The sequence below is a fragment of the Halichoerus grypus genome, chromosome 1, assembly GCF_964656455.1.
Source record: "Halichoerus grypus chromosome 1, mHalGry1.hap1.1, whole genome shotgun sequence".
Taxonomy (NCBI): Eukaryota; Metazoa; Chordata; class Mammalia; order Carnivora; family Phocidae; genus Halichoerus; species Halichoerus grypus.
Genome location: NC_135712.1, coordinates 101,955,013 through 101,981,510, shown reverse-complemented (window position 1 = coordinate 101,981,510; position 26,498 = coordinate 101,955,013). Strand labels below are relative to the sequence as shown.

Genomic DNA, 26,498 nt, shown 5'->3' with positions numbered 1-26,498 from the left:
CTGACATACAAGACCCCTTCTAATTTCTGGTAGGTATGACTATTTTCCGATTGTATAATGGTGAAAATGTGCAAAAACTCATTTAAAAAATGTATGGAAATATTTGAGTATTTTACCTAGAACCATTATGTTTTAATTTGTAAGTCTTTCTTTCAATGCTAATGTAGCTGTAGCAGCTAAAGACTCGCTATTTAAGTGGTGTTAAGTAGTTAAGAAAGGTTATAAGACCAAAGCATTATTCACAGATTAATTCAAGTAAATATGCTATTTAGTATAAATATGAAAGAGTAGATCTAAGAAAATTCAAACTAATCAAATTTTAAATGTATTCTAATTATTTTACCAAGTTTGATAATTTGTTCTTCCTTCCCAAATCGTTTCACTGAAGTGATACAGAGATCTCTATTTTTATCAATGAAGGCAATTTTTCTATCATTGGTAAGTCCCTTTTGATCCAGAGCAATTTCCAAAATTTCATTCTAAAATTTAGAAAAAGGAAAATACTCGATTAGTTTTAGTGCTTGACATCAGATCACTTAAATCATTTAATTACAAGAACATTTGTTTATTTAAAGATCAATTAAATATCACTCCCTACTTGGAATGATAAAACGTCCCTGTTAAGTAATTTTAAACTACTGATATAATTCAAAAGCTAAAGCAGTTACTTTTTTTTTTAAATTTACAAGGGAAAGATGCCCCTTAAAACACTATAAATAATGTGTATTTTTTTGAAACTCTGTAAGCTGGGAAACATTTCTTTTTCTTCTAAGATTTATTTATTTATTTATTTGAAAGAGAGAGTGTGCACCAGTGGGGGAAGAGGGAAGGGGAGAGAATCATCAGACAGACTCCCTGTTGAGCTTGGAGCTCAACTTGGTTCAATGCGGGGGCGGGGGGGGGGGCGAGGGACTCGATCCCATGACCATGAGATCATGACTTGACCCAAAACCGAGTCAGATGCTCAGCTCAACCAACTGAGCTACCCAGGTGCCCCAAGCTGAGAAACATTTCTATCTGTCCTCCTGTTCTACCTTTAGTAGACAGAGTGAAAGGGTGAGGCAGGTCTGAATATCACAAGAGAGGTCTACTTTAATTAATATGTTCCATAACAAAATTTACTCTAAGTAGAAAGTCTATGTTTATAGATTTGTAAGAGTAGATTTATGAAAATATCTTATGTTTTCAGGGTTTTAAATTTTATACGTTCTTTCACATTCATTTACTGTGAAACAGGAAACTACCTTGTATTGTAGATACAAGGTACTACACTATACAAGGTACAAGATACTTTACCTCGTAAAGTAAGTATTCCTATACTTACTTGATAGATGAGAAGACTGAGATGCATATCCACTAAGTGATTTTGCTCAGAAAAACTGGTAACGAGTATATCTAGAATTTAAAATCCAGATTTCTGACTTTAAGATTAGTGTTCTGTCCATATAACAAAGTATTTCTGGCATACTGCATTAATCTTACACTACTATACTAGCTAGTGAAATGAGTTTCCTTATAACTTCGAAATGGTTCAGTGTGGATTCATTTCAACTCAATCCAAGAGGGATTTATTTACTGCTTACTGTCTTAAGACTTGCTAGGACTTTTTTCTTTCTTTTTAGATTTGCTAGGGTTTGTTTTGTTTTTTGAAGATGTTACAATAGTACCTTAAATGTCCATCATTTGGGCACAGGTTAAATAAATTCTGATACACACATAAAATGTTATACTGTATGGTGGGGGGAAAAGGATTGGGAAAGCACTTTATGTACTGATATAGAAAGATCTCCAGGAATAGTTTATGTGAGAAAAGCTACGTACAGAGTTGTATGTTACATTTTTGTAAAAGAAGGGGAAAAGAACATATATCAGTTTTGCTTATATATAGGCACTAAAAAATCTCTGGAAGGAAAAAGGAGTTTAATAATGGTTGTTACTTATTTGGTAGAACAGAATTATACTGATAAGAAACAGGTGTAGTAGGGAGACTTTTTCCCTGTACATCCTTTTTTATGTTTTTTCATTTCTGAACCTTATGAATGTATTGTTATTCAAATTCAAACTAATAATTACAAAAAGAAGAAAATACAGAGTAACGCTTTACTAGTGGCATTGAACAACAGAGTTAAAAATATATCTAGACCTGAATATATCTCTCATTAGAATAAATAAAATGTGCTCCTTTGTTATTGCAATGCTAAAAATCAGAAACCAATAAGCATCTTCAAGATCTTTTTGTACTTCTATAGAATTTTTTTTTTCAGTTTAACTACAGTGTTAAAACCTAAAGAAAATGCTGGCTAAGGACAGGTCAATGGGAAAACTGCAAGATGTTTAGAAATACAAAACATTTTTATCTACTGATAGGTGCTAAAAGTTTAATCAAGATAGAACATTTTATTGAAAAGCAGTAAACAGCCTGGATAAAGACATATAAGTCAGATTATTTTATCCAATTAATTTGTATATATAGCTTTCCATTACAGAGTTTACTAGTGCTTAGTCTTTCTGACATTTTTAGGCAAAATATGTAGACTGCACACTGGGTTTAAATATAAAACTAATTTCTAGGGGTGCCTTACTGGCTCATTCGGAAGAGCATGCAATTCTTGATCTTGGGGTCATGAGTTCAAGCCTCATGCTGGGTTATAGAGATTACTTAAAATGAATTAAATAAATTAAAACTTAAAAAAATAAAATAAAAATAAAGTGGAGGATTGAGGCAATTATTGCTGATAACCCTTAAAAAAACTAAACTAATTTCTATGTTTTTTGCCTTAAAATGAAAATATTAATTTTAAAAAGGGAGTAAGTAGTGGCTATTTACATTAAAAGTAGCGAATGTCCATTACCTTATGAGAAAGAAGCTTCCCATCGCCTAATGGTTTTCCAGTTGATGCCTCAAAAAGGAAGATTACTTGAAAAAAAGCAAAGCATTGTTAATTTATTATATTAGAATTTTTATTGGTAAACTTCAATGGATTATCTTATCCTGATGAGAATTTATTTAACCCTTTGGCCCACAGAGTATCTACCAGCATAGAAGAGCAACAGCATCAAATTCCTACTTATTAATGGGGTCATTTTCTTAGAAAACAGTGGAAATGAATACTTCTTCCTAAAACATATTCCCTAATTAGAATAGTTATTAGATATTAGATATTATGTTGATCCATAAGATCTACAATGGCAAGTCCAAATCTAGATGTAATTTGTAATTTTCAGAACTCTGATTTGGACGAATATAACATCAGACAATCATATTTCACAAAAGAAAAATGTGTCAAGTGTCTACTACTATAATACCAGGCGATGTGTTATGTACTGTTTAGTTCCCTGGGGTCAGTACACAGTTCCCTGTGGTATAATTAGTAATTAGTCTGGTTTTTGTCCTGAGTTCCTGGCAGGGACCTTCAACAACCCTTGGAATTTCCTGAGTGATTAGGAGTGCCTTAGTTATACTAGAGGGGAGACTCTTGGTGGGCCCCTAGATAGCTTCAGAATCGGGGATGGTCATCAGAAAGCCCAAGCATATTCAGTGTCCTGACCTCTGGGGATACAGAGGTTGGGGGGTTGGAAATTGAGTTCAATCATGTGGCCAATAATTTAATTAATCATGCCCATGTAATAAAACTCCTATAAAAACTCAGTGTTGCTTCCTCATTGGTGAACCTACTGATATAATGGGAGGGTGAAGTGCCCTGATTTCATGAGAGGGTGCAGAAGTTCTGTGCTCCTTCCCAGGCCTCACCCTATGTGTATCCTTTATAATAAAACTGTAATTCTAAGTATAGCCCCTTCCTGAGATCTGTGAGTCATTCTAGCAAATTATCCAACCTGAGGGGGCCACAGGAGTCCCTGTATTTGTAGCCAGGCAGCCAGCAAAATGGGTTGGCCTGGGGGCTCCCTGAGACCTGTGGCTAGTGTCTGAAGTGAGGGCGGCCTTGAGGAGAACTTTGCCTTTAAGCCCCGGGGTCTGTGCTAACTACAGGTTGTTAGTATTATAAACTGATTGCAATACACCAGTTAAGGTAAAAATGGAATAGTTGGTGTCAGGAAGGGTGAGATTCACTGGACCAACCCTAACTCACTGAAACATGTGGTTTGGGAAGAGAAAGGATGAAAGAACAGGGGATGAGGAACCTCTGACTCTTAGAGGCAACAGGATCACCCACGATATGAAACAGCTAAGCTGCAATCAGCTGTGAGAGGTAAAAGCTACCTATGGAATTTTGAGATGATGGATCCATCTCCTGGGAAGCTGGCTCACTAGATGCATAAGAAAATGCAAAATAATAAGAAAAATGGAAAATATACAATCCCATGGTTATTATAATCTGTAATAGGTAAAATGAAAGCAAGAGATGGGCCAAATACAGATTCTGGACAGTCTCAATTACAGCCTCTAGTCCCAAGGCTCTCACTGAAAGAATACGTTGGAGAAGATCCTGATTCTGGTTAGCCTGAGGTATAGGGACTACCCTCAGAGCCATTGCCCAAGGAAAAAGTTAGGCTAAAACAAATCATGAAAAAGGCAAAAATAATTAGAGATAGACAGAGAGGAGCATCGAGGTCCTCATCCCAGCAAGGTGAAAATCTAAGAAATGGGATGAATAAAGCAAATGTTGATGGGGTAAAAAAAAAATAGAGGTTGGATGAACCAATGGGAATTCCTGCTGGTCCCCCAACATTGAAGGCCTTTAAACAAATCTGCTTTAATCATCCTAGTGTGGAGGAATTTGGAAAGCCAAATGGCAAAATAACAAAAAGAAACCCCACCTCTAATTGCCTGGGGCTATGGTCCCCCAATTTATCAAGATATGGATTGATGAAAGGGCCAGAGTTTCTTGCCTCAACACTCTGCTGGGGACTTGAAGAAGCTTCATATGAAGCAGTTGTGACTCTTTTACCTGAATGTATTATAGGGATGGATATTGTGCCTAGCTGGGAATGTTTCCCCTATCAAGTATTGTAAAACAAAAGGCATGAAAAATCCACCCCTCCAATAATATTAACTGGACATACAAAATGGAAACTAATGAGACTGCCTGAACATGTAGGCCTTATATCAAACGGTACAGAACAGAAGCTGGAGTGCTAATAAAGATACACTCTCTATAAAGCAGTCTTGTGTGGCGTGTAGACTGGGGCTTATGACAAAAGTCTGTGAGCACCTCCCAGTGACAGCTACTAGAACTCTGGACAAAACAATTTCCATTTGGAGAAGCAATTACTAGCTTGCTATCAGACATTAATTGAAACTGCCTCTGACTGAAAAACATGAAGTAAGGATATCTTGGGTGATGTCAGAGAAATGCTCTAACGAGGAGGGCAGTGCCCAGAAGAGTTCTGTAATAGAACAGAAATGGTGTGTGCAGGAACACACCACCAGGACAACGCACGGAGTTACACAGCATGTTCATGAGCAGGTAGACTCGCTTCCCCAGGAATGACTCTGGAACCATGTGAGGAGCTGCAGGATTCTAGCATCGTTTGGACAGTGCCTGTAAACAGCTCCCAACAGACCAACAAACAGCTGCTTGGCTTATGGATGGCAGTTTCAACATGAACACGCGACATTGGGTTTGGAAGGCCACCACTCTGATTGAAAAAGGTAAAAACAAATTGGCTCGGTGAGCTGCACTGCATGCTGTTTACCCTTCTGTCTGGATCCTGACCTACTCATAGGCAGTGGCCAGTGGCCCGGCCATATGGTCAGGCAGAAGGGCAGTGGAAGATTGGCCTATTAAAAGGGTGCCCTTCCGGGGCACGGCCCTATGGAAATCACTATGGGAATCTGAAGGGTGCATTCAAGTAGGCCATGTCAATGCCCATCAGAACCCCCTTCCAGCATCAGAAGATGATTGGAATTGACAAGCAGATACCCAGGTGTGCTCACCTGAGGTAGCCACTGGGTTAATGAAGCGAGTGGACTGAAACAATGCAGAGGGGTTGAATCTAGACATATTCTTTTTGCACCTGCAGAGGCACAAAATGCCAACAGGAACTGTTCTGTCTGCCAGCAAGAGAGATTTAGAGACTGCAGATGGGTATGGGGAAGATGCTCTGGGGTTGCGGGGATTTTCAGCTCTCCCCGCAACCCTGACCTCTGGGGATGGAGATTAAGTTCAATCGCATGGTCATTGATTTTGGTAATCGTGCCTAATTAGTCATGTAATAAAACAAAAAAGCCTCTGGAGCTCCCTGGCTGGGGAGCACATGGATGTGCTGGGAGCATGACCACTTCAATCTCATGAGAAGAGAGCACAGAAGCTCCCAGGCATCACACTATGTGGATCCTTTATAATACAACTGTAATCCCATATATAGAACTTTCCTGAGCTGAGGTCATTCTAATAAATTATTGAACCTGAGAGGGTCATGGGAACCCCTGTATATGTAGCCAGTGGGTCAGAAGTACAGGTAGTCTGGGGATCCACCAAGACTTGCAGCTGACATCTGAAGTCAAGGCAGTCTTTTGAAGGACTCTCACCTTAACATCAGAGTTGAACTGACACCTCACAGGGGGTAGAAATAGATTATCTACCAACAACTGAGAATTTCTATAAGTAATCAATATTATTTTACAAATTCAAATTCATGGCCTTACTATAGAATATTCAACTCAAAGTTCTACAGTACCAAAATGTTTGGTTTCCCTCAGAATTTTGGGGTTTTTTTGGTTTTATTTATTTATCTTTAAGATTTTATTTATTTATTTTACAGAGGGAGAGAGAGAGAGAGAGAGAACAAGCAGGAGGAGCAGCAGAGGGAGAGGGAGAAGCAGGCTCCCCCTGAGCAGGGAGCCCGATGTGGGGCCCTACCCCGTGACCTGAGCCGAAGGCAGATGCTTAACCGACTGAGCCACCCAGGTGCCCCTGTTTTGTTTGTTTGTTTGTTTTTAAAGTAGACTCTACACCCAACATGAACTCATGACCCTGAGGTAAGAGTCGAATGCTCTACCGACTGAACCAGCCAGGTGCCCCTCCCTCAGAACTTTGTATCCAGGGTTGGAGAGGTCTCTTAAAAAAACCGGTATTTGTCAGAAACACTTGATTTGAGAGCTTACCTAGCTTCCAGTCTGAGAATTTCCCTGAACTCCTGAGGGAAGGTTCCAGAACTATTCTCTCCATATCCCCAATAAGCCCCTTAATTTTTAGAGTTATGTAAGGAAAAGAATACATGCAAATAATATGCAGTCTGTAAAATAATTACTTTTTACCATTATTTTAGCATTAATTCTAAATTATTTCTCTTTTTGAGAGCTGTTAACAATGACTTCTCTTGCTAACGGATAGCTGGGGGAAATAACTCCCTTATTGAAATGGAGCAGATATTTTGAAATTAAATGTTTTCCATAGATTATCAAGAGTTGATTTTAAGACAGACAAAACATTTGTTTGGAAACCATGAAATACATACGAAATATTCAATGAGATAATATAAATTCAAAATTTTTGCTATATAAAAATGAAACCTTTGGTAACCTATAACAGCTCAATTTCCCTCCAATTTATCTTCTAAGTTACTTAGCCCTGGTCCTTACCTCACATGCTCTGATTTCAGGTGAATGGGTATCTAGTACTCCTACTACTCCACCTCTACACATTCTTTACCTGTACACTGTCATTCTACCTGCCCAGGTTTCTCCAAGATATGACCCTCTCAACCATCCCCACTTTCTCCTGGACCTTTACCGCACCTTTTTTGTCCAGTTCATTCTTAGTACTACAAACATTTTGAAGTTGCCTTCATTAAAAAAAAAAAAAAATTCTTCCCCACTGCATTAATCTCTATTAATTCCTTGCCTCTCTTAATGCTAGACTTCCTGAAGCAATAGGCTTTCAACTTTTACAGCTCCTCTCCACCTATTACAATTTGCTGTTCAACCTCACTACATGAGGCAAAGGGTCCTGCATGGATCACCAGTGACCCCCATGTTGCCCATTAAATGAGTCTATTTTCAGTCTTCAGGCGTCTACTTTTAGTCTTGACCTCCCAGCAGCATTGAGTGCTTCCGACCATCCTCTTTCTTGAAACTCTTATGCAGGCTCCATATAACAGTTTTCTCCTGATTCTCTCCTATTTTGGACCATCTCTCATTCTCTTTTGCTAAGTCCTTCTTATTTGTTTTAGGTTAACTTTTCACAGTACCTACTTTCCCTGATTTCATCTACTTTCATGACATCAAGCATTATCTAAATAATGATAATAATGATAATTCAAAGTTCTCTATCTCCGACCCCAGCTTTTTGTGATGTTCTGAGTAGGCCAAGTTGTAAAAATTACAGATTTGTATTGAGGCAGCCAAACCAAATGCTGCCTCTGCCCCCTTCTCTGTTTCACCGAAGGCTTCTTCTAGTCTCAAACATGGCAGTGGTATACAGAAAAGTGTTCTTTCTCTTTTAAAAAGATTGTTAAGGGGGCGCCTGGGCAGCTCAGTCAGTTAAGCATCTGCCTTCGGTTTGAGTCATGATCTCAGTGTTCTGGGATCAAGCCCGGAGTCATCGGCTCCCTGCTCAGGCAGGAGTCTGCTTCTCCCTCTCCCTCTACACCCGCCCCCCACACCGCTCGTGCTCTCTGTCTCTCTGAAACAAAATCTTTTTTAAAAAATTAAAAATAAATAAATAAATAAAAAGATTGTTAGAGGATGAGGGGAAGATTGTTGGAGTGTTAGTTTTGGTGATTCTCTTTAAATAATTCCCAAATAACTCCAATCCAAGATTCATCCCAAATGGAGTAATTTTATATGACCAAACATGCACAAGGTTTACCCAAACGAAAAGACAGAAATGGCACGAAAAGACAGTAGTGCCACAAGTAGCCAAAAAAATGAACAATTTATACAGATCCTAAGAATGCTGAAATGTGTAGAACATGATATTTAAATCCCGGAGGATCACATTTCTAGTATATTGATTATTAGCTGTTAGTAAATCTTAGGAATGTTAAGTTTAAGATCACTGGCTATATTCACAGAAGAAATAATGTTGTAACAATAAGTTATGCTTTAAAATTGCTCAGAAAAATGAAAAAGAAAAATACTGTAACAAAAGTTTTAATTAAGCAGGGCATATTTAAAAATTTTGGCTTCCATTAAAAAATGTTTTCGGCTTGGCTAAACCCAGTTTTCTTCATAGCTATACAAACTAATAACTTTTTAAAAAGATTTTATTTATTGGGGTGCCTGGGTGGCTCAGTCGTTAAGCGTCTGCCTTTGGCTCGGGTCATGGTCCCAGGGTCTTGGGATCGAGCCCCGCCATCGGGCTCCCTGCTCAGCGGGAAGCCTGCTTCTCCCTCTCCCACTCCCCCTGCTTGTGTTCCCTCTCTCACTGTGTCTCTCTCTGTCAAATAAATAAATAAAATCTTAAAAAAAAAAAAAGATTTTATTTATTTACTTATTTTGAGAGAGAGAGTATGTGAGAGTGGGGGGTGGGGCCTGGGAAGAAAGGCAGAGGGAGAGAGAGACTCTCAAGCAGACTTCGAGCTGAGCACGGAGCCTGAGGCAGGGCTTAATCTCACGACCCTGAGATCATGACCTGAGGCGAAATCAGGAGTCGGACACTTAAGCAACTGAGCCACAGGCGCCCCCAAACTGATAACTTTTTTATAAATAAAAGTGTACCATCCTTTTGCTGATTGTACATATTATAAAGAGATGGAGGTATATGGATAGATTCGTCTACTTCTTTCTATAACTGCAAGTGGCCCTGAACTACGGGAGGCTGGATCTGTATTTTAGTGTTAGTATGTAGCAAAAACTGGAGCTGCAGGCCTGAAAGAGTTGCTTCTAAACATAAGTAACTGCTCTCTAACTTCTACTCTCCATATACCCAGACATTTGTTTCAAATAGTCACCCACACTAATATCATGGCTTATCTGTGCAAGTGTTTGAGGAAAGGAAGTCAAAAGCACTAGTACCTCTACTATTTAATCTGTCACCTAAAGTGGTAGAATACTGTACTTGGTGCAAGAATCCTGCTTATAAAGGAGCTCCCAAATTAGGAAGGAACCACTGGTTTCATATGTGAATGGTCCCCCTTAAAGGAAAATTTCATAGGTTAATGATTCTAACTAAGTACTTCAATTGTTTTCTACTGTTAGCATATACCTCTATTTAACCATCAGTGAATACTAGTTTCTTTTAAAAGGAACATAAGGTGGGGCGCCTGGGTGGCTCAGTCGTTAAGCGTCTGCCTTCGGCTCAGGTCATGATCCCAGGGTCCTGGGATCGAGCCCCGCATCGAGCCCCGCATCGAGCCCCGCATCGAGCCCCGCATCGAGCCCCGCATCGGGCTCCCTGCTCCCTGCTCCGCGGGAAGCCTGCTTCTCCCTCTCCCACTCCCCCTGCTTGTGTTCCCTGTCTCACTATATCTCTCTCTGTCAAATAAATAAATAAAATCTTTAAAAAAAATAAATAAATAAAAGGAACATAAGGAAAATATTTTCCTGCTCATTTTATATCAGTTTACAATAATAATTTTATTTTAGTCTTTTTGATTTTCTGTTTAGAGCAAAACAGAATTGCATGATTATCTTGTCCAATAATCAAAATTTACGTAAGTAAAACAGGTAATTTACTGGCAGATAAACCTATATTTCTGAAAATGTTGATAATTCTTCCTAGCTCTAAAATTCTATGAATTATCAAAGAATTAAAAAATAATGAAATGTTTCAGATGTGAATTAAATATAGAAAAATTCAGAATAAGGTATATTCAGTGGGAAACATATACTTTATCACAGCTTCTATCTGAAAATGTGGTGTTGAACAAGAAAAGGACAGACAACTCATAATGATCACCGGGATTTTTAAATTTAAGTTTACTGAAGACAAAAATCTGACTTCCAAATTATTATTATCAACAATTACTCAGCCATCTTAACTGTGTCTGCTAACTACATACTATCTTATTTGTCTTTTTTAGCCAGAAAGGAAGTCCTTCAAAAAACAAAACAATCACCAAATGTCCTCTGTCAGAGAAAGTCTAAGGCATGAAGAGACAGAAGCTTTACTTAGGAGGATTATATTTCTACCAGTATGGGACATGATGTTATCTGAAAGTACTGAAAATTAAAAAGCGGGACAGTTTTCTAGCTCCTGAATTAGGTCTTTCACAGCGTGAACTAACAAAATTAACCATCAGGTCAGTTTTTTTTTTTAGTAACATGTCACAGTGACAAACGTTTAGCCATATGTATCAATGGAGAAAAGCAATTATTTAATATTTTCCCACTAGGCTTTAGGGATAACTCACTCTCTCTCTTATCTCATTGGTTCTACTTCCTCTCACCCATCTCTAAATATTGATGTGCTCAGTCTTTGCTTCTCTTCTCTGCCTGTATTCACTTCCTAGGCGATTTCATTCAGCGCCATGGCAGCATCTGTACACCAGTGACTCCCAAATTTGTATCTAGTCCCCAACTCTCTCCTGAGCCCTGGACTTGTCTATGCTATTGTTTACTCTCCATTCCTGCTTGAATGTGCAAGAGGCATTTAAATTTACTGTGACCAAAATAGAACCCCATATGTGGACTTCTTCTAATCTTCCTCCTTCTCCATCTTCCATCTTATTCATCCAGGATAAAAATGTAGGATACCATGCTTGCCTCCTCTCTCTCATGCCAACATCCTTACCATGGCCAAGTCTTTACATGATCTGGTTCCTGCTTATCTCTCTCTGTCCTCTCCTCCCACACTCTGCCTAGCTCATGTTGACCTAGTCCCATGGACTTCTGGCAGTTCCTTTTACAAGCCAGTCATTCCCACCTCAGAACCCTTGCACGTGCTTGTCCTATAGTCATTCCCCTGTTGCACCTCCAGTGTGCTCTATTCTCTCACCCTGCATTTTCTCCACAACACATATCATGAGCTGACTACCTATTATATATTTGTATGTTTATTTGTGTGTCTTATTCATTGTTGTATCCTCAACTTCTAGAAAAATACTTGGTACATGGCAAGCACTCAGTAGTGGATAAATGTCACTGTGATATAGCAATGCCCTAATAAAATGGTGATCTGTACGATGGAATTCCAAAACATCTGACATACTTATATCAATTTATAAATATAATGTGGTCTTTATTTTTATACAAAAATTTTGCATTATTCATAACTTTCTAATTCATTAATTTAAAAAATATATAAATATAAAAATATTTATAAAAATATAAGTATATATAAGCAAAATAAATAGTACAATGAAGCACAGTATTTACTGTTACCAGATGAAGAAAAAGGGAACAGTTTAAAAAACCACTAAATTTAAGAATTAACAAACATTTTTAGGACTCACAAATTTAAACTCAAACTCCCTACCAACAGCTACTAAATATATAAAGATTTATTACTTACCAATAAGCTTTGATGTTGTGATAATCTCTATCTATTATTTGGGTATAATATGACAACTTTAGTATTTTAATTAATTCACACTTAGGACAAATTAGGAAGCTCATAATTCTTTCATATAAAATTAACATATTAATAGATGAGAAAATGAAAGTTAATTTAAGGAAATTTTACACTGTTAACAAATTTCATGGAAATGTGACATGGAAAATTATAAAAATGCACTTACTTTTTTCATCAGCTTTGTCTTTTATTGCTATGGTATCATTACTCAGAGACACAGTCTGTGCATTCAGAATATCTGTTCTCATTCCAGGAAATTTTGGAGAAGAAATGAAGCGGCCTTCATAAGAATATAAATAGATACCCCCACCATCTACAAGAAGAAAATGTCTAAAAAAAAAAAAAAAAAAGAATAAAATACATTCTCAAATAGAAGCTTACTATATTTTCATTTTTATATTAGAGAATAGTTTATTCTTTGGAAAAATCTAAATCTAATTTTTTTTCCTTAAAATTTATGATATTGCAGGGCGCCTGAGTGGCTCAGTCGTTAAGCGTCTGCCTTCGGCTCAGGTCATGATCCCGGGGTCCTGGGATCGAGCCCCACATCGGGCTCCCTGCTCGGCGGGAAGCCTGCTTCTCCCTCTCCCACTCCCCCTGCTTGTGTTCCCTCTCTCGCTGTCTCTCTGTCAAATAAATAAATAAAATCTTTAAAAAAAAAAAAAATTTATGATATTGCAAAAAACAATTCAAACAATAAAGGGAAAGCAAAAGATCTCTTGCAATCCTATCTCTATAGAGATAATTTAGGGCAAAGTATAGATATATTATAATTTCATTTTATTAAGTCATTCCTGATAGACATTTATTTCAAATTATTCATTGCTTTAAAGAATGTCTAGTATATACACATTTCTATATGTCTACCTTACTTATTTTCTTAGTATAACTTCTAGAAATGCAATAATTGGATCAGAGGGCATATACTTACAAAATTTTAATATAGGTTTTTAAACTGCCCTTTGAAAGGTTGTAATAGTTTACACTCATACTACTGCCATATTGGAGTGCCTGATTCCTCGATGCTGAACACAGTATTACTTTTTAAAATCTTATGTTCAAAACTGTAATATCCTTGATTCAGAACTATTTCTTGATTCAGGAATTGCTAAGTGTTCTTTCTTGGCATGGAAACAAATATATACTAAAATTTTAATTAAATTAATACTTGAGTATTGGTGTGTAGTTCAATAATTGAAGGGTTTGGCCCTTACACATCAGTGTATGAAAACAATATTTGCTAATGTTGACAAAGTGACACATCATATTAGTATACATTTTTTCTTTGTTTCAATACTAAAAACTTTTTTTCTCCTGAACAAGACACTATAAGCTTTTAACCTCCTTGTGAGTAAACCTGTGTTTCGAAGGGCAAACATTTCTAAATGTAGAAATAGGACAAACATTAGGCAGTAAGTAAATTACTCTTTACCTAATCAGTTATGCCATTAACATATGCCTTTACTAAGAGCATATTCAATACACTTATAAGTAATGTATAAATAAATTTATTTGGCACTGTTTGAGTAAAAAGAATTTCAGAAATATGGTTTTTTAGATAGGTGACATCTTACTTTTTAAGTGGAAAAGATGTCTTTTTGTATTAAAAATGTATGATGTTACAAAATAATATTATTTCAATATCACCAAACAGATGATACAAAATTTGACACAAAATTTTCTCAATCACTCAAGGTCATCAATATGATGATCATCTTCTTCAGTAACTGTTTAAGTGACAGCTTTGGTACTCATGAGAATCTGTTGGTGAACCAGAGTAATTAAGCTATTCAGCTATACAGTTCTGTGCTTTTCATTTTCTCTATGCTGCCTTGCCAGGCAGTCACTTTTCTTCTTGTCCTTGTGCCAGCCTCTCACAGCCCACCAGCATTCCTCCTCTGGTTTGCTATTTATAAAAGGCTGTGGGTTAGAAAACCTGATAACAACACTATTAAGAGATTGCCTAGGTGGCGAGTAAAGGAATGAGGAATAAAATACATGGTTTTAGTGCAAAGATTTCATGGGTAGCTATTTTAGGCAATTGTTGATTTCTATTTTCAAACTTTATTCCTGGTTTTGTTGGGTTGTAGCTTTCTAAGACTGACCTCTGATTCAGTAGGATATCACTGTACTTGATAGACTGACTGATGATAGTTTTTATGGAAAAGTGTGGGTTCTTGAGGAATAGCTATTCCCACTTTACTCCAGTTTGTTGGCCTGGAGTTTCATCGTCCTGTATACACCGAAGGCGTGGGTAAAGAATATTATTTTTCAAACTTCAGGTCACAGCCACGTAGTGGCTCATAAAATCAATGTGTTTCAAATATTTAAAACCAAAGACAAGAACAGAACAGAATAAAAAATAAGGGCCCTGAGGTCACAAAGATCTCATAGTAACTCCCCCGTTTCTTTCTTTTTTTTTTTTTTTAAAGATTTTATTTATTGGAGAGAGAGAGAGAAGGGGACATGAGATGGGGGAGGGATAGAAGGAGAGGGAGAAGCAGACTCCCCACTGAGTGCAGGGCCCAACCTGGGGCTTGATCCCAGAGCCCTGAGATCATGACCTGAGCTGAAGTCAGAAGCTTAACTGACTGAGCCACCCAGGTGCCCCAATCCCTCTCATTCTCTCAGATCATTACTTTGATATTTACTTATAATAAATTTATTTTATTTATTTTTTTTTTTTAAAGATTTTATTTATTTATTTGAGAGAGAGAGTGAGCACGAGAGGGGGGAGCGGGAGAGGGAGAAGCAGACTCCCCACTGAGCAGGGAGCCCGATGCGGGACTCGATCCCGGGACTCCAGGATCATGACCTGAGCTGAAGGCAGTCGCCCAACCAACTGAGCCACCCAGGCGCCCTACTTATAATAAATTTAGTCTCATCATTCTTAATAAATTAATACCTTTTATATTTCTCGATTTAAATTTTTAGTATAGTAAATGCTGAGACATATAATCTATATATAACCCTCAAGAACTTTTTAAGAGTGTAGAGAGGGGTGCCTTGGTGGCTCAGTCAGTTAAGCATCCGACCCTGGATCTCAGCTCAGGTCTTGATCTCAGGGTCATGAGTTCAAGCTCTGCATTGGGCTCCACACTGGACATGTAGCTACTAAAAAAAAAAAAAAAGAAGGTAGAGAAATTCTGAGACCAACAAGCTTCAGAACCATTGACCTAATAGCTTATTCTTACTTTTTTCCTTTAAAATAAATAGAAACAGGGGCGCCTGGGTGGCTCAGTTGGTTAAGCAACTGCCTTCGGCTCAGGTCATGATCCCAGGGTCCTGGAATCAAGCCCCACATCGGGCTCCCTGCTCAGTGGGGAGCCTGCTTCTCCCTCTCCCACACCCTGCTTGTGCTCTCTCTCTGTCAAAGGAATAAATAAAACCTTAAAAAAAAAAAAAAAGAAACAGATTGATTCCAAATGACTAATGTACCATTCTGTAAGTGGCATGCTTTAGAGTGCTTTACTGCAGGGCGCCTGGGTGGCTCAGTTAGTTAAGCAACTGCCTTCGGCTCAGGTCATGATCCTGGAGTCCCTGGATCGAGTTCTGCATCGGGCTCCTTGCTTGGCAGGGAGTCTGCTTCTCCCTCTGACCCCCTCCCCCCTCTCATGTGCTCTCTCTCTCATCCTCTCTCTCTCAAATAAATAAATAAAATCTTTAAAAAAAAAAAAAAGAGTGCTTTACTGCAATCTGAAATATTTTAACCCCCTATTCAATAGTCAAACATGATAAACACATACCTTTCTGCCTGCAGAATTAAACTAACAGTTCCTTCTTTAAGATCAAATATAAGTGGTGTATTCCAGTTCTTCGTACTAAAAGATCAATAAAATGGATATTTATTAACATTTAAAATACCAAATACTTTTTAATAAATAGATAAGTATTCATTATAAATACTGTCATCAGTTTCATCATAACTGTATATATTTCTATTATAGCACTAGGCACATTGTTCTGAAATCATTCACTTAAATGTCTGTATCCCTGAGCAGAAATCAAACTCTGTATAAGTAATAAGTATTTAATAGTAAACGTTCAACAAATGTTTATTCTAGGTATCACAATATGTGAATTGAGGAATCCTAAGTGCAAGTTCTGTCATTTATTAGCTCTGTGATTTGGGCAAGTCATCTTATGTTTCTCATCTAATAAATAGTAGCAGTATGGCTTGGTAAAGAAAGGACACATTTTTGGCTAGCCAAGGATTAGCGATCTGGTTTCACCACCTGTCGGCCATATGATCTTAATAAGCTTAACCTCCTAAGCATCAGTTTCTTTACTTGTAAAATGGAGATAATGGCGACTCACCTAAAGTGTCTAGCTAACTGCCTCTTATATATGAGATACTGAACAAACAGAAACTATAATAACAATAATGTTATGAACATGAGCATTTTTCCTACAGGTCTCCCAATGTTACTGTTAGTCCAAATGAAGATTTCTGTGAAGCATTCTGTAAACTGTAAAATACTATGTAAATGTAAGCTATGACCATGCTTATTGAATAAATGGATAAATAAATGAACAAATAACTCTTTTGGTTTCTATAGTGTAATATGATTCAAAGACAGGAAAGAGGGAGAGAACATTTACAAACTGAAAACCCACCCCAAATCATCAAAGTTTCAGTTTAAAATGTTTTATTACTCTTAAATATTCTGAATTCCTCTCAATTATTTTCATGAAACCAATTCTTTAAATCAGATTAAATCTCATATTCAGATCCAGAAAGTGCAGGAAGGGGAAGGATGCAGTAAGTGGGCATACTGGTGGGAAATTAATACTGGCTAATGCAAAGAGTCTGGCACCCGCTTCAATAAGTAAATGCACGCACAAAGCGAAACAATGAATAAAATACTAATAATTAGTAAGCCTGGTGTTCACAGGTATGATAAAGATATGTGCTTTATACTTTAGAAAAGATATCATAGCATGCTTCATTTATGTAGTCATTAGAATTAACCTTCATTCTTTAATAAGAATAGTGATTGTGAGGTTTTTTAAATGTCCCCTTGCAAAACATCTGATATTTATGACTACTGGGATATATATACCTGCCATGTAAATATAAACTCCCTAAACCACATTGGTGAATAGAGCAAGGGTATTTTTCTATACAATTATTTGAAAAATCAAATGAAAATTTAACATAGAATACTTATGTATTATTTACTTTTTCTGGAACTTTTCATATAAACCACTATATTGCTTACATGCTTGTTTTAAAAATTATATTTTTATTACTAAAAAAGGGGTAACAGCTATTAAGAACTAAGAGTCAAACCCCAGCTCTTCCTTTAGTAAGGCAGTTTAGTAATTTGACCTAGGGTGAGTTACTTAAATACTCTGTGTGTCCTTTAGTTTCTTCATCTTGTAAAATGGGAATAATAATACTCAACACACAGGGTAAATTAGACCAGGACCATAACAGACAGTATAATAGTGCTCGATAAACGATAGTTGTTGTTATCTAAAATACTAGTAGGTTTTCTGGGGCCTCTGGCTGGCTCAGTCGGTAGAGGATGCGACTTGATCTCGGAGCTGTGAGTTTGAGCCCCACGTTGGGTGTAGAGATTACTTAAAAATAAAATCTTTAATACATAAATAAAGAAAATAAAAACACTAGTAGGTTTTTTAATTTAATGAAATATATTTTGGTGAAAATAGGTCTCAGCACTACCTCATTCCCACTACTGCTCCCTGGTATTTCACTTTAATAAATATTTTGTACCTTAATAAATGTCTTGACAAGAGAGGGGAGGCAAGACTAAACCAGAAAAGAAGAAAAGCAATCTTATATTTTGCCACATATTAACTAGTATGTGAAAAGTAGAGTGACAAAATTAAATCACAGCTGCTAAACTTTTGAATATTTTAAAAAGCAACCTCTCTAATACAAGTAACACATGATACTAATCCTATGGATTCAAGTATGTCATTGCCACTAAAACTAGCAGAACAAACCCATCACTTGGGGTGGTTAAGAGCCCTACCTTTCTTCAAACAAACCCGAAATTGAAGAGATCTTCTCTATTTTTTCTCAAGTCCATGAAAATTAATTATTCAAATGACTATGTGCACTAAGTGATTGTGAAATTTCTTCACATTCTATAATCCCTCCCCTATATAGCAACTGTGTAACTGGGTATCTTTCTTGACTTTTCCCAGAGTCTTACCGTTGCTCCTTCTCCTTCATGTAAGAAAAAAATTTCACTTAAATTGAGCCACCTGTTTCTTTGTCCCCTCTCTTCTCTGCTTCTCCCATTTAATTCTTGGTTGCTGTCCTAAGTTGCAGATTCTGATTAGTAGCAGATTTATACATAGTGAGTGAGAATTTTTAATATATAGTTGTAATAAATGTTACTGTTAATCAAATTGGATATCTTTGTGCTGTGCATTACTGGGCTTAGGAATCCAAGATACCACTATACTTTGTTTTTTGATTCATTTATTCATCCAAGAATTTTTTTTTATTAAGTACCTACTACATGTTGAACACGGTGCTGGGTACTGGGTGTACAATTGTGAATAAGACACATATAGTGCTTATCTTCAATTTTATATTCAATGATTAAACTATAACCACATGATGTTATAAAGATAAGCACAGAATATAAAAAACAATCGTTAACTGTTCACAACTCTTGAAAGTAACATCGTGGTTACTTGAGTTTCCTGGATAGTTGAGAAGTCAACTGGTGGCATGCTTAGAGCCAGCTTGTACCAAGTGGTATATTTTCAGGAATTTTGCAAGCCAACCGTCAAATAGAGCTATTTTTTAAAATTATTCTTTTTTTTTTTTTTTTTTTTTAAGATTTTATTTATTTGCGAGAGAGACAATGAGAGACAGACAGCATGAGAGGGAGGAGGGTCAGAGGGAGAAGCAGACTCCCTGCTGAGCAGGGAGCCTGATGTGGGACTCGATCCCGGGACTCCAGGATCATGTCCTGAGCCGAAGGCAGTTGCTTAACCAACTGAGCCACCCAGGCGCCCCTATTTTTTAAAATTAAATTATATAAACTTATAATTAAGCAAATTATATTCAAAACAAAGACAGTAAGTACTCCAAACCTATTACTTCCAGATGATTTTACTACCTTTTACTATTATCTATGCACTTGAGATTATTTACATCTGTTATATCTATATGATGGCAATTCTATATAATGGCTTGCTACTGTGCATCTCTTTTCAATTCTGCCTTCAGTGACATCATATTGGTATCTTGAAATCAGCCTTGGTAGAAGTATTTACATTATAGAAATAGGCAAACACTGCAAATCAGGTTGGTTTGTTTGTTTCCAAAAAGCCAGTTCAACATTTATCAGCACATATTGAGTTACACTTTGAAAAATACCAAGTATATTTGTTTTAGGCACAAGTTTCTTGGATGTACTGAATTATTCCCTGCTTTCTAACACAAAGTAGATTGAACATATTTTCTTTCATTATTTCTGGGCAACTCTGGATTTTCAATATGAACAGCCATGATTACCCTAAGCTATAACACTAAGCCTGAATACCTCCTTGTGTCCTTACTGAACATCTTTCAGCCTGTTGTCAGGCTGCTAGCTGTCCTCTCTCTTCCAGTGGTGAGGTGGGTCCTTTTCCCATCATTTATCAGCTGCTCCTCTGGGCTTTGAAATCAAGTTACACTAAATTCCTTAGGACTGTGAGGAAAGTAAGAGGAAACACTATCTCAGAGAAAGTATTTTCTATTATAAAAATGATTATTAACCTCTGATGTACAAACTTTATTAGATTTATTTTCACTGCTTATACCTCATTTTTAAATCACTTTTTGGTTGGGAGTAAGTTCAGGATAAGTGAGGTTTTAAGAAAATTAAATTTAAAACCAAACCATGTTGATAGGAAAGCTTGAAAATAAATTTCCTCATCGTAGACAAAACTCTGAATTTTTAAGAAATGCCAAGATGCTTACGAGAACACATAACATTGAAGAGACGTTGAAACAACTAAGTGTGCATAGTTCAAAGATGCTTTAATGACTCTATCACGGAATTCCAGTAAATCCACTGCATCATTAAGAACATTACGAACCTAAACAAGGAAAAAGGAAACACCAAAAAACAACATTAAAATACATCAGAATTTTAATTAGGTAAGTTAGCAAGATTTTGAAGCATAAAATTCAAATGCACTCTGGATTACCTAATCATATAAAAAAAATTCAGTAGGAACTAGGCATAAGATGACATATTTGGGTATAAAAATCAACCAACAAAAGAAAGACACAAAAAAACTTAGAAATGTAGATTTCTAACCTGAAAGCCAATCTCAATCTCAATGATGTAACAATGGAGAAATAGGTGAAAAACGCTATAACATTGAGATATAGTAAAAATATATATATGGCATACTGGGGTTGGAAAGAGACTATATGATTTCTGCCCAGACAGTAAGAATATCTCTTTTTAGGGCTAGGTTTTACTTTAAAATTTAAGTTCTAAAAAAAAGAGATGTAACAATTTAAAAAATCAAAATGGAGTGGGAGGTATTAGTAAAGACACCAACTGTGAAGAAGTCAAGCTGCACAGAGGGGCACAAATATTACCATTACATAGAGATAATATATAAGGAAGCTAAGTACTAACTAACAAATAAAAATTTTACTTATGATAGTCAAACTATTACAAAAGTAACAGAATAAAGCTAGCAAGGATTTTAACACTTGGCAGTATCTGCTAACAACCTTAAGTTGACGGACAATCTGCAACAAATTAAGAAAAATGTTGAGCAAGTTAAATTTATCTAATCTCTTGTCAATACCAGAATGGGTAGGACATTGTAGTAAGAGGTGAAAGTAGAGAAAAAGAGATTAATTGTATCTAGAACTTAGCATTTCTTTAAATTCCCCTCAAAATGTTAGCATCTTTCTAAATATAATGTGACAATTGTAGAAAGGGTATGGAGATAAAAAGAGAAAGTCAAACTTCTTTAAGGTACTTCTTCAAACACTTATACCTATAAGGCATATTACATTTTTATTATCTGCTCCTCAACTCCCATCTCCACGAAACTACCACCATGATGGAGATAGCAAAATTACATATACATATATTCCTTGACCCAGCAATCTTACTTGTAGAATTCTATCACAAAGATAAATAAGCAAAATCATGAAATAACACACACATGAAAGGTTGTTACTATATACAGCTCTATTGGTAATAGCAAAAGACTGGAAACAGTCCAAATGTCTATCAATAAGTGATAGACTGAATAAACTACAGTATATTCACAAAGTGGAATACTATACAGCTCTAAAAAGAAATAAGAAGATCTATAGAGTGATCTCCAGGATATAGTGTAAGGTGAAAAATGCAAGATGTAAAACAATGTGTCTAGTCTAATACCTTTTATCTAATAAAAGGAAGGACATGAAGATATATGGATTTGTTTGTTTGTTTTTTTAAAGATTTTATTTATTTGACAGAAAGAGACACAGCAAGAGAGGGAACACAAGCAGGAGGAGTGGGAGAGGGAGAAGCAGGCTTCCCACGGAGCAGGGAGCCCGATGTGGGGCTCGATCCCAGGACCCCAGGATCATGACCTGAGATGAAGGCAGACGCTTAATGACTAAGCCACCCAGGCGCCCCTGGATTTTTTTTTTTTAAGTGTATACTTTAATCAGTATATAAACAATTAGGTAAGCTTATGGAGAAGCTGACCAAGATACATATATTGGGAGATAACAGGTATCCATCTAAATTTTCTATATTTCATTTTTTTTACAGAATATTTATTCATGTTGTTTACTGTATAATTTCTCATGTGCCACTTTATAAGTCCTTCATTGTAAAGACCATTCTTTTCTCTGATGACAAACAGCAGCCATACTGTCAGTGATTATTTCGGACCTCCACATTGGATAAATTCAATTTCTTCTTGAGATACAAGTTTCGAGATACAAGTTTCCTTCTGTATTTCTGAGGTAATATTTTTATTATTTCTGCAGTGTCCGGTGGACCCCGATGCATCAGCAAATCTGCTGATTTACTTCCCTTAGAATGCTGTGAAACTGGGGCGCCTGGGGGGCTCAGTCATTAAGCGTCTGCCTTTGGCTCAGGTCATGATCCCAGGGTCCTGGGATTGAGCCTCGCATCGGGCTCCCTGCTCGGTGAGCCTGCTTCTCCCTCTGCCTTCCACTCCCCCTGCTTGTGCTCTCTCTCTCTCTTTCAAATAAATAAATAAAATCTTAAAAAAAAAAAAAAGAATGCTATGAAATTGAAGAAGAGTGAGAGGGTAGTCCTGCTGATCTGAAAACTTCTGATACACTGGGTTTAGGAATTGTCTCTTCTGTCAGAGTCCCACACTAATAGAATATGTGGCTTGACTACCTGAATGACCATGCCGGCAGACGCCATCTTGCTGTCCCTCATGACCTTGAGATGGGGCAGCTTCTGGGGCGCTTGCTAGGCACAGAAATAACAGGAGTCCTGAGGAGTTGGGGGTGGGCCCTGCCTGTGATATATGGATTTGTTTATGTTAAAGAAACAAAACAAGAAATCTAAAACAGTATTCATAACATATTATCAGAATAATATTGATGTTGTTATTTTATTTTATTTTTTTAAGGTTTTTTTTTTATTTATTCATTCGAGACACAGAGATACAGAGAGAGAAAGAGAGAATATGAGCAGGGGGAGAAGCAGAGGGAGGGGGAGAAGCAGGCCCCCAGCTGAGCAGGGAGTCCGACGCGGGACTCGATCCCAGGACCCTGGGATCATGACCTGAGCCGAAGGCAGACGCTTAACCATCTGAGCCACCCAGGCACCCTGATGTTGTTATTTTAAACTATATTGTGGGTTATAGTTTAATATATATGTTTGTATGTATATATATATGTAAGATAGATAGATAGACAAATAGACAGATAAATAGGCCAAAGATGGGACCATTTGAGCATTGAAGAGAATAATAACTGCAATGGATTGAAACACATCAAAAATTTTAAAATCTGCAAGTTTATAATGATTACATCATCATCAACGACAACAACACTCATGGGGAAATCAACTCATTATTTGAAAATTGGTAAATATAGAAAATACTTCAGAACTGTTTCACCTCAGAGTAACCAAATGGTTGAAAAGGCAGTGTCTTATGGAAGAACTTTAGCTAATAAATGCAGAAGGAATGGTAGAATTACAAGATTACCATTTTGCAAATCCCAATGAAACATGGTTCTAGACAAGTATTATCAATGGCTGCTAAAAATATTAAAGTAAAAGCCTAATGAGCTCTTCAGACTTTTTTTTTTATGATTGATGAATCAAGACTTACAATACCTAAGCATATTGATTAACCATAACATCACTAAAAGAGAGATAAGCAGACATATGTTGTCTCTTGATGTGATGCAATAGGAAGTCCACAGCATTACTTACAAAGTGTTCTTTATACTTATCAAGGCTCTAAATCTAATAACCAGTCTACAGGAAATACAGGGGCTAGACGAACACGTTAAATGGAATCTTATCCCATAAGGATGCAAACGGGAAAATGTGAAAAATTCAGCAGAACAAACCACCTGGTTTCTTAAGCAAATAAGGAGAGGAAATTATTTCAGATTTAAAAAGACTGAAGAGAATGGTAGAAACATTAGATTGGCAGCAGACCTATCCACAGAGATCTGGCAGGCCAGAAAGGACTGGCATGATATATTCAGAGCACTAAACAAGAAAAATATGCAGCCAAGAATACTATATCCAGCTAGGCTGTCATTGAAAATATAAGGAGAGATAAAAAGCTTCCAGGACAAACAAAAACTAAAAGAATTTGCAGGGGTGCCTGGGTGGCTCAGTTGTTAATCGTCTGCCTTCGGCTCAGGTCATGATCCCAGGGTTCTGGGATCGAGCCCTGCATTGGGCTCCCTGCTCAGCAGGAAGCCTGCTTCTCCCTCTGCCCACTCCCCCTGCTTGTGTTCCCTCTCTGGCTGTCTAATATTTCTCTCTGTCAAATAAATAAATAAAAAAAATCTTTAAAAATCTTTAAAAAAAATCTAAAACAAAAAAAACGTTAAAAGAATTTGCAAACACCAAGCCAGCCCTACAAGAAATATTGAAAAGGGTCCTCTAAGCAAAGAGAGAGCCTAAAAGTAACATAGACCAGAAAGGACTAGAGACAATATACGGTAACAGTCACCTTACAATACTATGTAAGGTGTACTGTAGGCAATACTATGGCAATACTATGGCACTAAATTCATATCTTTCAATAGTTACCCTGAATGTAAATGGGCTAAATGCCCCAATCAAAAGACACAGGGTATCAGATCGGATGAAAAAACAAGACCCAACAATATGCTGCCTGCAAGAGACTCATTTTAGAACTAAAGACACCTCCAGTTGAAAGTGACAGGGTGGAAAACAATTTAACATGCTAATGGACATCAAAGGAAAGCTGGTGTGGCAATCCTTATATCAGAGAAATTAGATTTTAAACCAAAGACTATAATAAGAGATGAGGAAGGACACTATATCCTACTTAAAGGGTCTATCCAACAAGAAGATGTAACAATTGTAAATATCTATGCCCCTAACATGGGAGCAGCCAATTAATAACAAAATCAAAGAAACACATCGACAACAGTACAATAATAGTAGGGGACTTTAACACCCCCCTCACTGAAATGGACAGATCATCTAAGCAAAAGATCAACAAGGAAATAAAGACTTTGAATGACACACTGGACCAAATGGACTTCAGAGATAATATTCAGAACATTCCATCCCAAAGCAACAGAATACACATTCTTCTCTAGTGCCCATGGAACATTCGCCAGAATAGATCACATCCTAGGTCACAAATCAGGTCTCAACTAGTACCAAAAGATTGGGATCATTCCCTGCATATTTTTGGACCACAATGCTTTGAAACTAGAACTCAATCACAAAAGGAAAGTTGGAAAGAACTCAAATACATGGAGGTTAAAGAGCATCCTACTAAAGAATGAATGGGTCAACAAGGAAATTAAAGAAGAATTTTAAAACTTCATGGAAACCAATGAAAATGAAAACACAACTGTTCAAAATCTTTGGGATGCAGCAAAGGCGGTCCTAAGAGGAAAGTATATAGCAATACAAGCCTTTCTCAAGAAACAAGAAAGGTCCGAAATACACAACCTAACCCTACACCTAAAGGAGCTGGAGAAAGAACAGCAAATAAAGCCTAAACCCAGCAGGAGAGGAGAAATAATAAAGATCAGAGGAGAAATCAATGAAATAGAAACCAAAAGAACAGTAGAACAGATCAATGAAACTAGGAGCTGGCTCTTTGAAAGAATTAGTAAGATTGATAAACCCTTGGCCAGACTTACCAAAAGAAAAGAGAAACGACCCAAATAAAGAAAATCATGAATGAAAGAAGAGAGATCACAACCAACACCAAAGGAATACAAACAATTATAAGAACATATTATGAGCAACTATATGCCAGCAAATTAGACAATCTGGAAGAAACGGATGCATTCCTAGAGACATATAAACTACCAAAACTGAACCAGGAAGAAATAGAAAACCTGAACAGACCCACAACCAGTAAGGAAATTGAAGCAGTAATCAAAAATCTCCTAACAAACAAGAGCCCAGGGGCCAAATGGCTTCCCAGGAGAATTCTACCAAACATTTAAAGAAGAATTAATACCTATTCTTCTTTACAGGCTCTGGGACTAGGTCAGGAGGTAAGACATGTGACTGTTTCTTCACTGGGATAATACCTATTCTTCTGAAACTGTTCCAAAAAATAGATATGGAAGGAAAACTTCCAAACTCATTTTATGAGGCCAGCATTACCTTGATCCCAAAACCAGACAAAGACCCCATCACAAAGGAGAATTACAGACCAATATCCCTGATGAACATGGATGTAAAAATTCTCACCAAAATACTAGTCAATAGGATCCAACATCACATTAAAAGTATTATTCACCACAACCAACTGGGATTTATTCCTGGGCTGCAAGGTTGGTTCAACATCTGCACATCAGTCAATGTGATACAATACATTAATAAAAGAAAGAACAAGAACCATATGATCTTCTCAACA

The 26,498-nt window shown here is 37.0% G+C and overlaps 2 protein-coding genes, 1 non-coding gene and 1 pseudogene across 6 annotated transcripts in view; 1 reads left to right on the top strand and 3 right to left on the bottom strand.

Annotated features, from left to right (window-relative positions):
* IFT80 (intraflagellar transport 80) overlaps positions 1 to 26,498 on the bottom strand; it is a 120,265-nt gene that overhangs the window by 17,394 nt on the left and 76,373 nt on the right. For all 3 annotated transcript variants that reach the window (XM_078069937.1, XM_078069938.1, XM_078069939.1), the window contains 5 exons: positions 20,371 to 20,489; positions 16,166 to 16,240; positions 12,586 to 12,749; positions 2,853 to 2,917; positions 344 to 479 (listed from right to left, as the gene is read on the bottom strand). In XM_078069937.1, coding sequence (XP_077926063.1) covers positions 344 to 479; positions 2,853 to 2,917; positions 12,586 to 12,749; positions 16,166 to 16,240; positions 20,371 to 20,489 — 559 coding nt within the window. The remainder of the gene's footprint in view (positions 1 to 343; positions 480 to 2,852; positions 2,918 to 12,585; positions 12,750 to 16,165; positions 16,241 to 20,370; positions 20,490 to 26,498) is intronic.
* C1H3orf80 (chromosome 1 C3orf80 homolog) overlaps positions 1 to 26,498 on the top strand; it is a 78,299-nt gene that overhangs the window by 39,994 nt on the left and 11,807 nt on the right. The window contains exon 3 of one of the 2 annotated variants that reach the window (XM_078069944.1): positions 12,673 to 12,736. The exons of the other annotated variant lie outside the window; for it this stretch is intronic. The gene's annotated coding sequence lies outside the window, so the exon portion shown is untranslated. Of the gene's footprint in view, positions 1 to 12,672; positions 12,737 to 26,498 lie in introns of those variants that run through there. 2 annotated transcript variants of the gene reach the window in all.
* On the bottom strand, positions 22,299 to 22,879 carry LOC144379914 (alpha-ketoglutarate dehydrogenase component 4-like; annotated as a pseudogene).
* Positions 26,054 to 26,163, bottom strand: LOC118551469 (small nucleolar RNA SNORD22). The gene has a single exon (XR_004925070.1). It is a non-coding gene; the product is annotated as a small nucleolar RNA SNORD22 (small nucleolar RNA).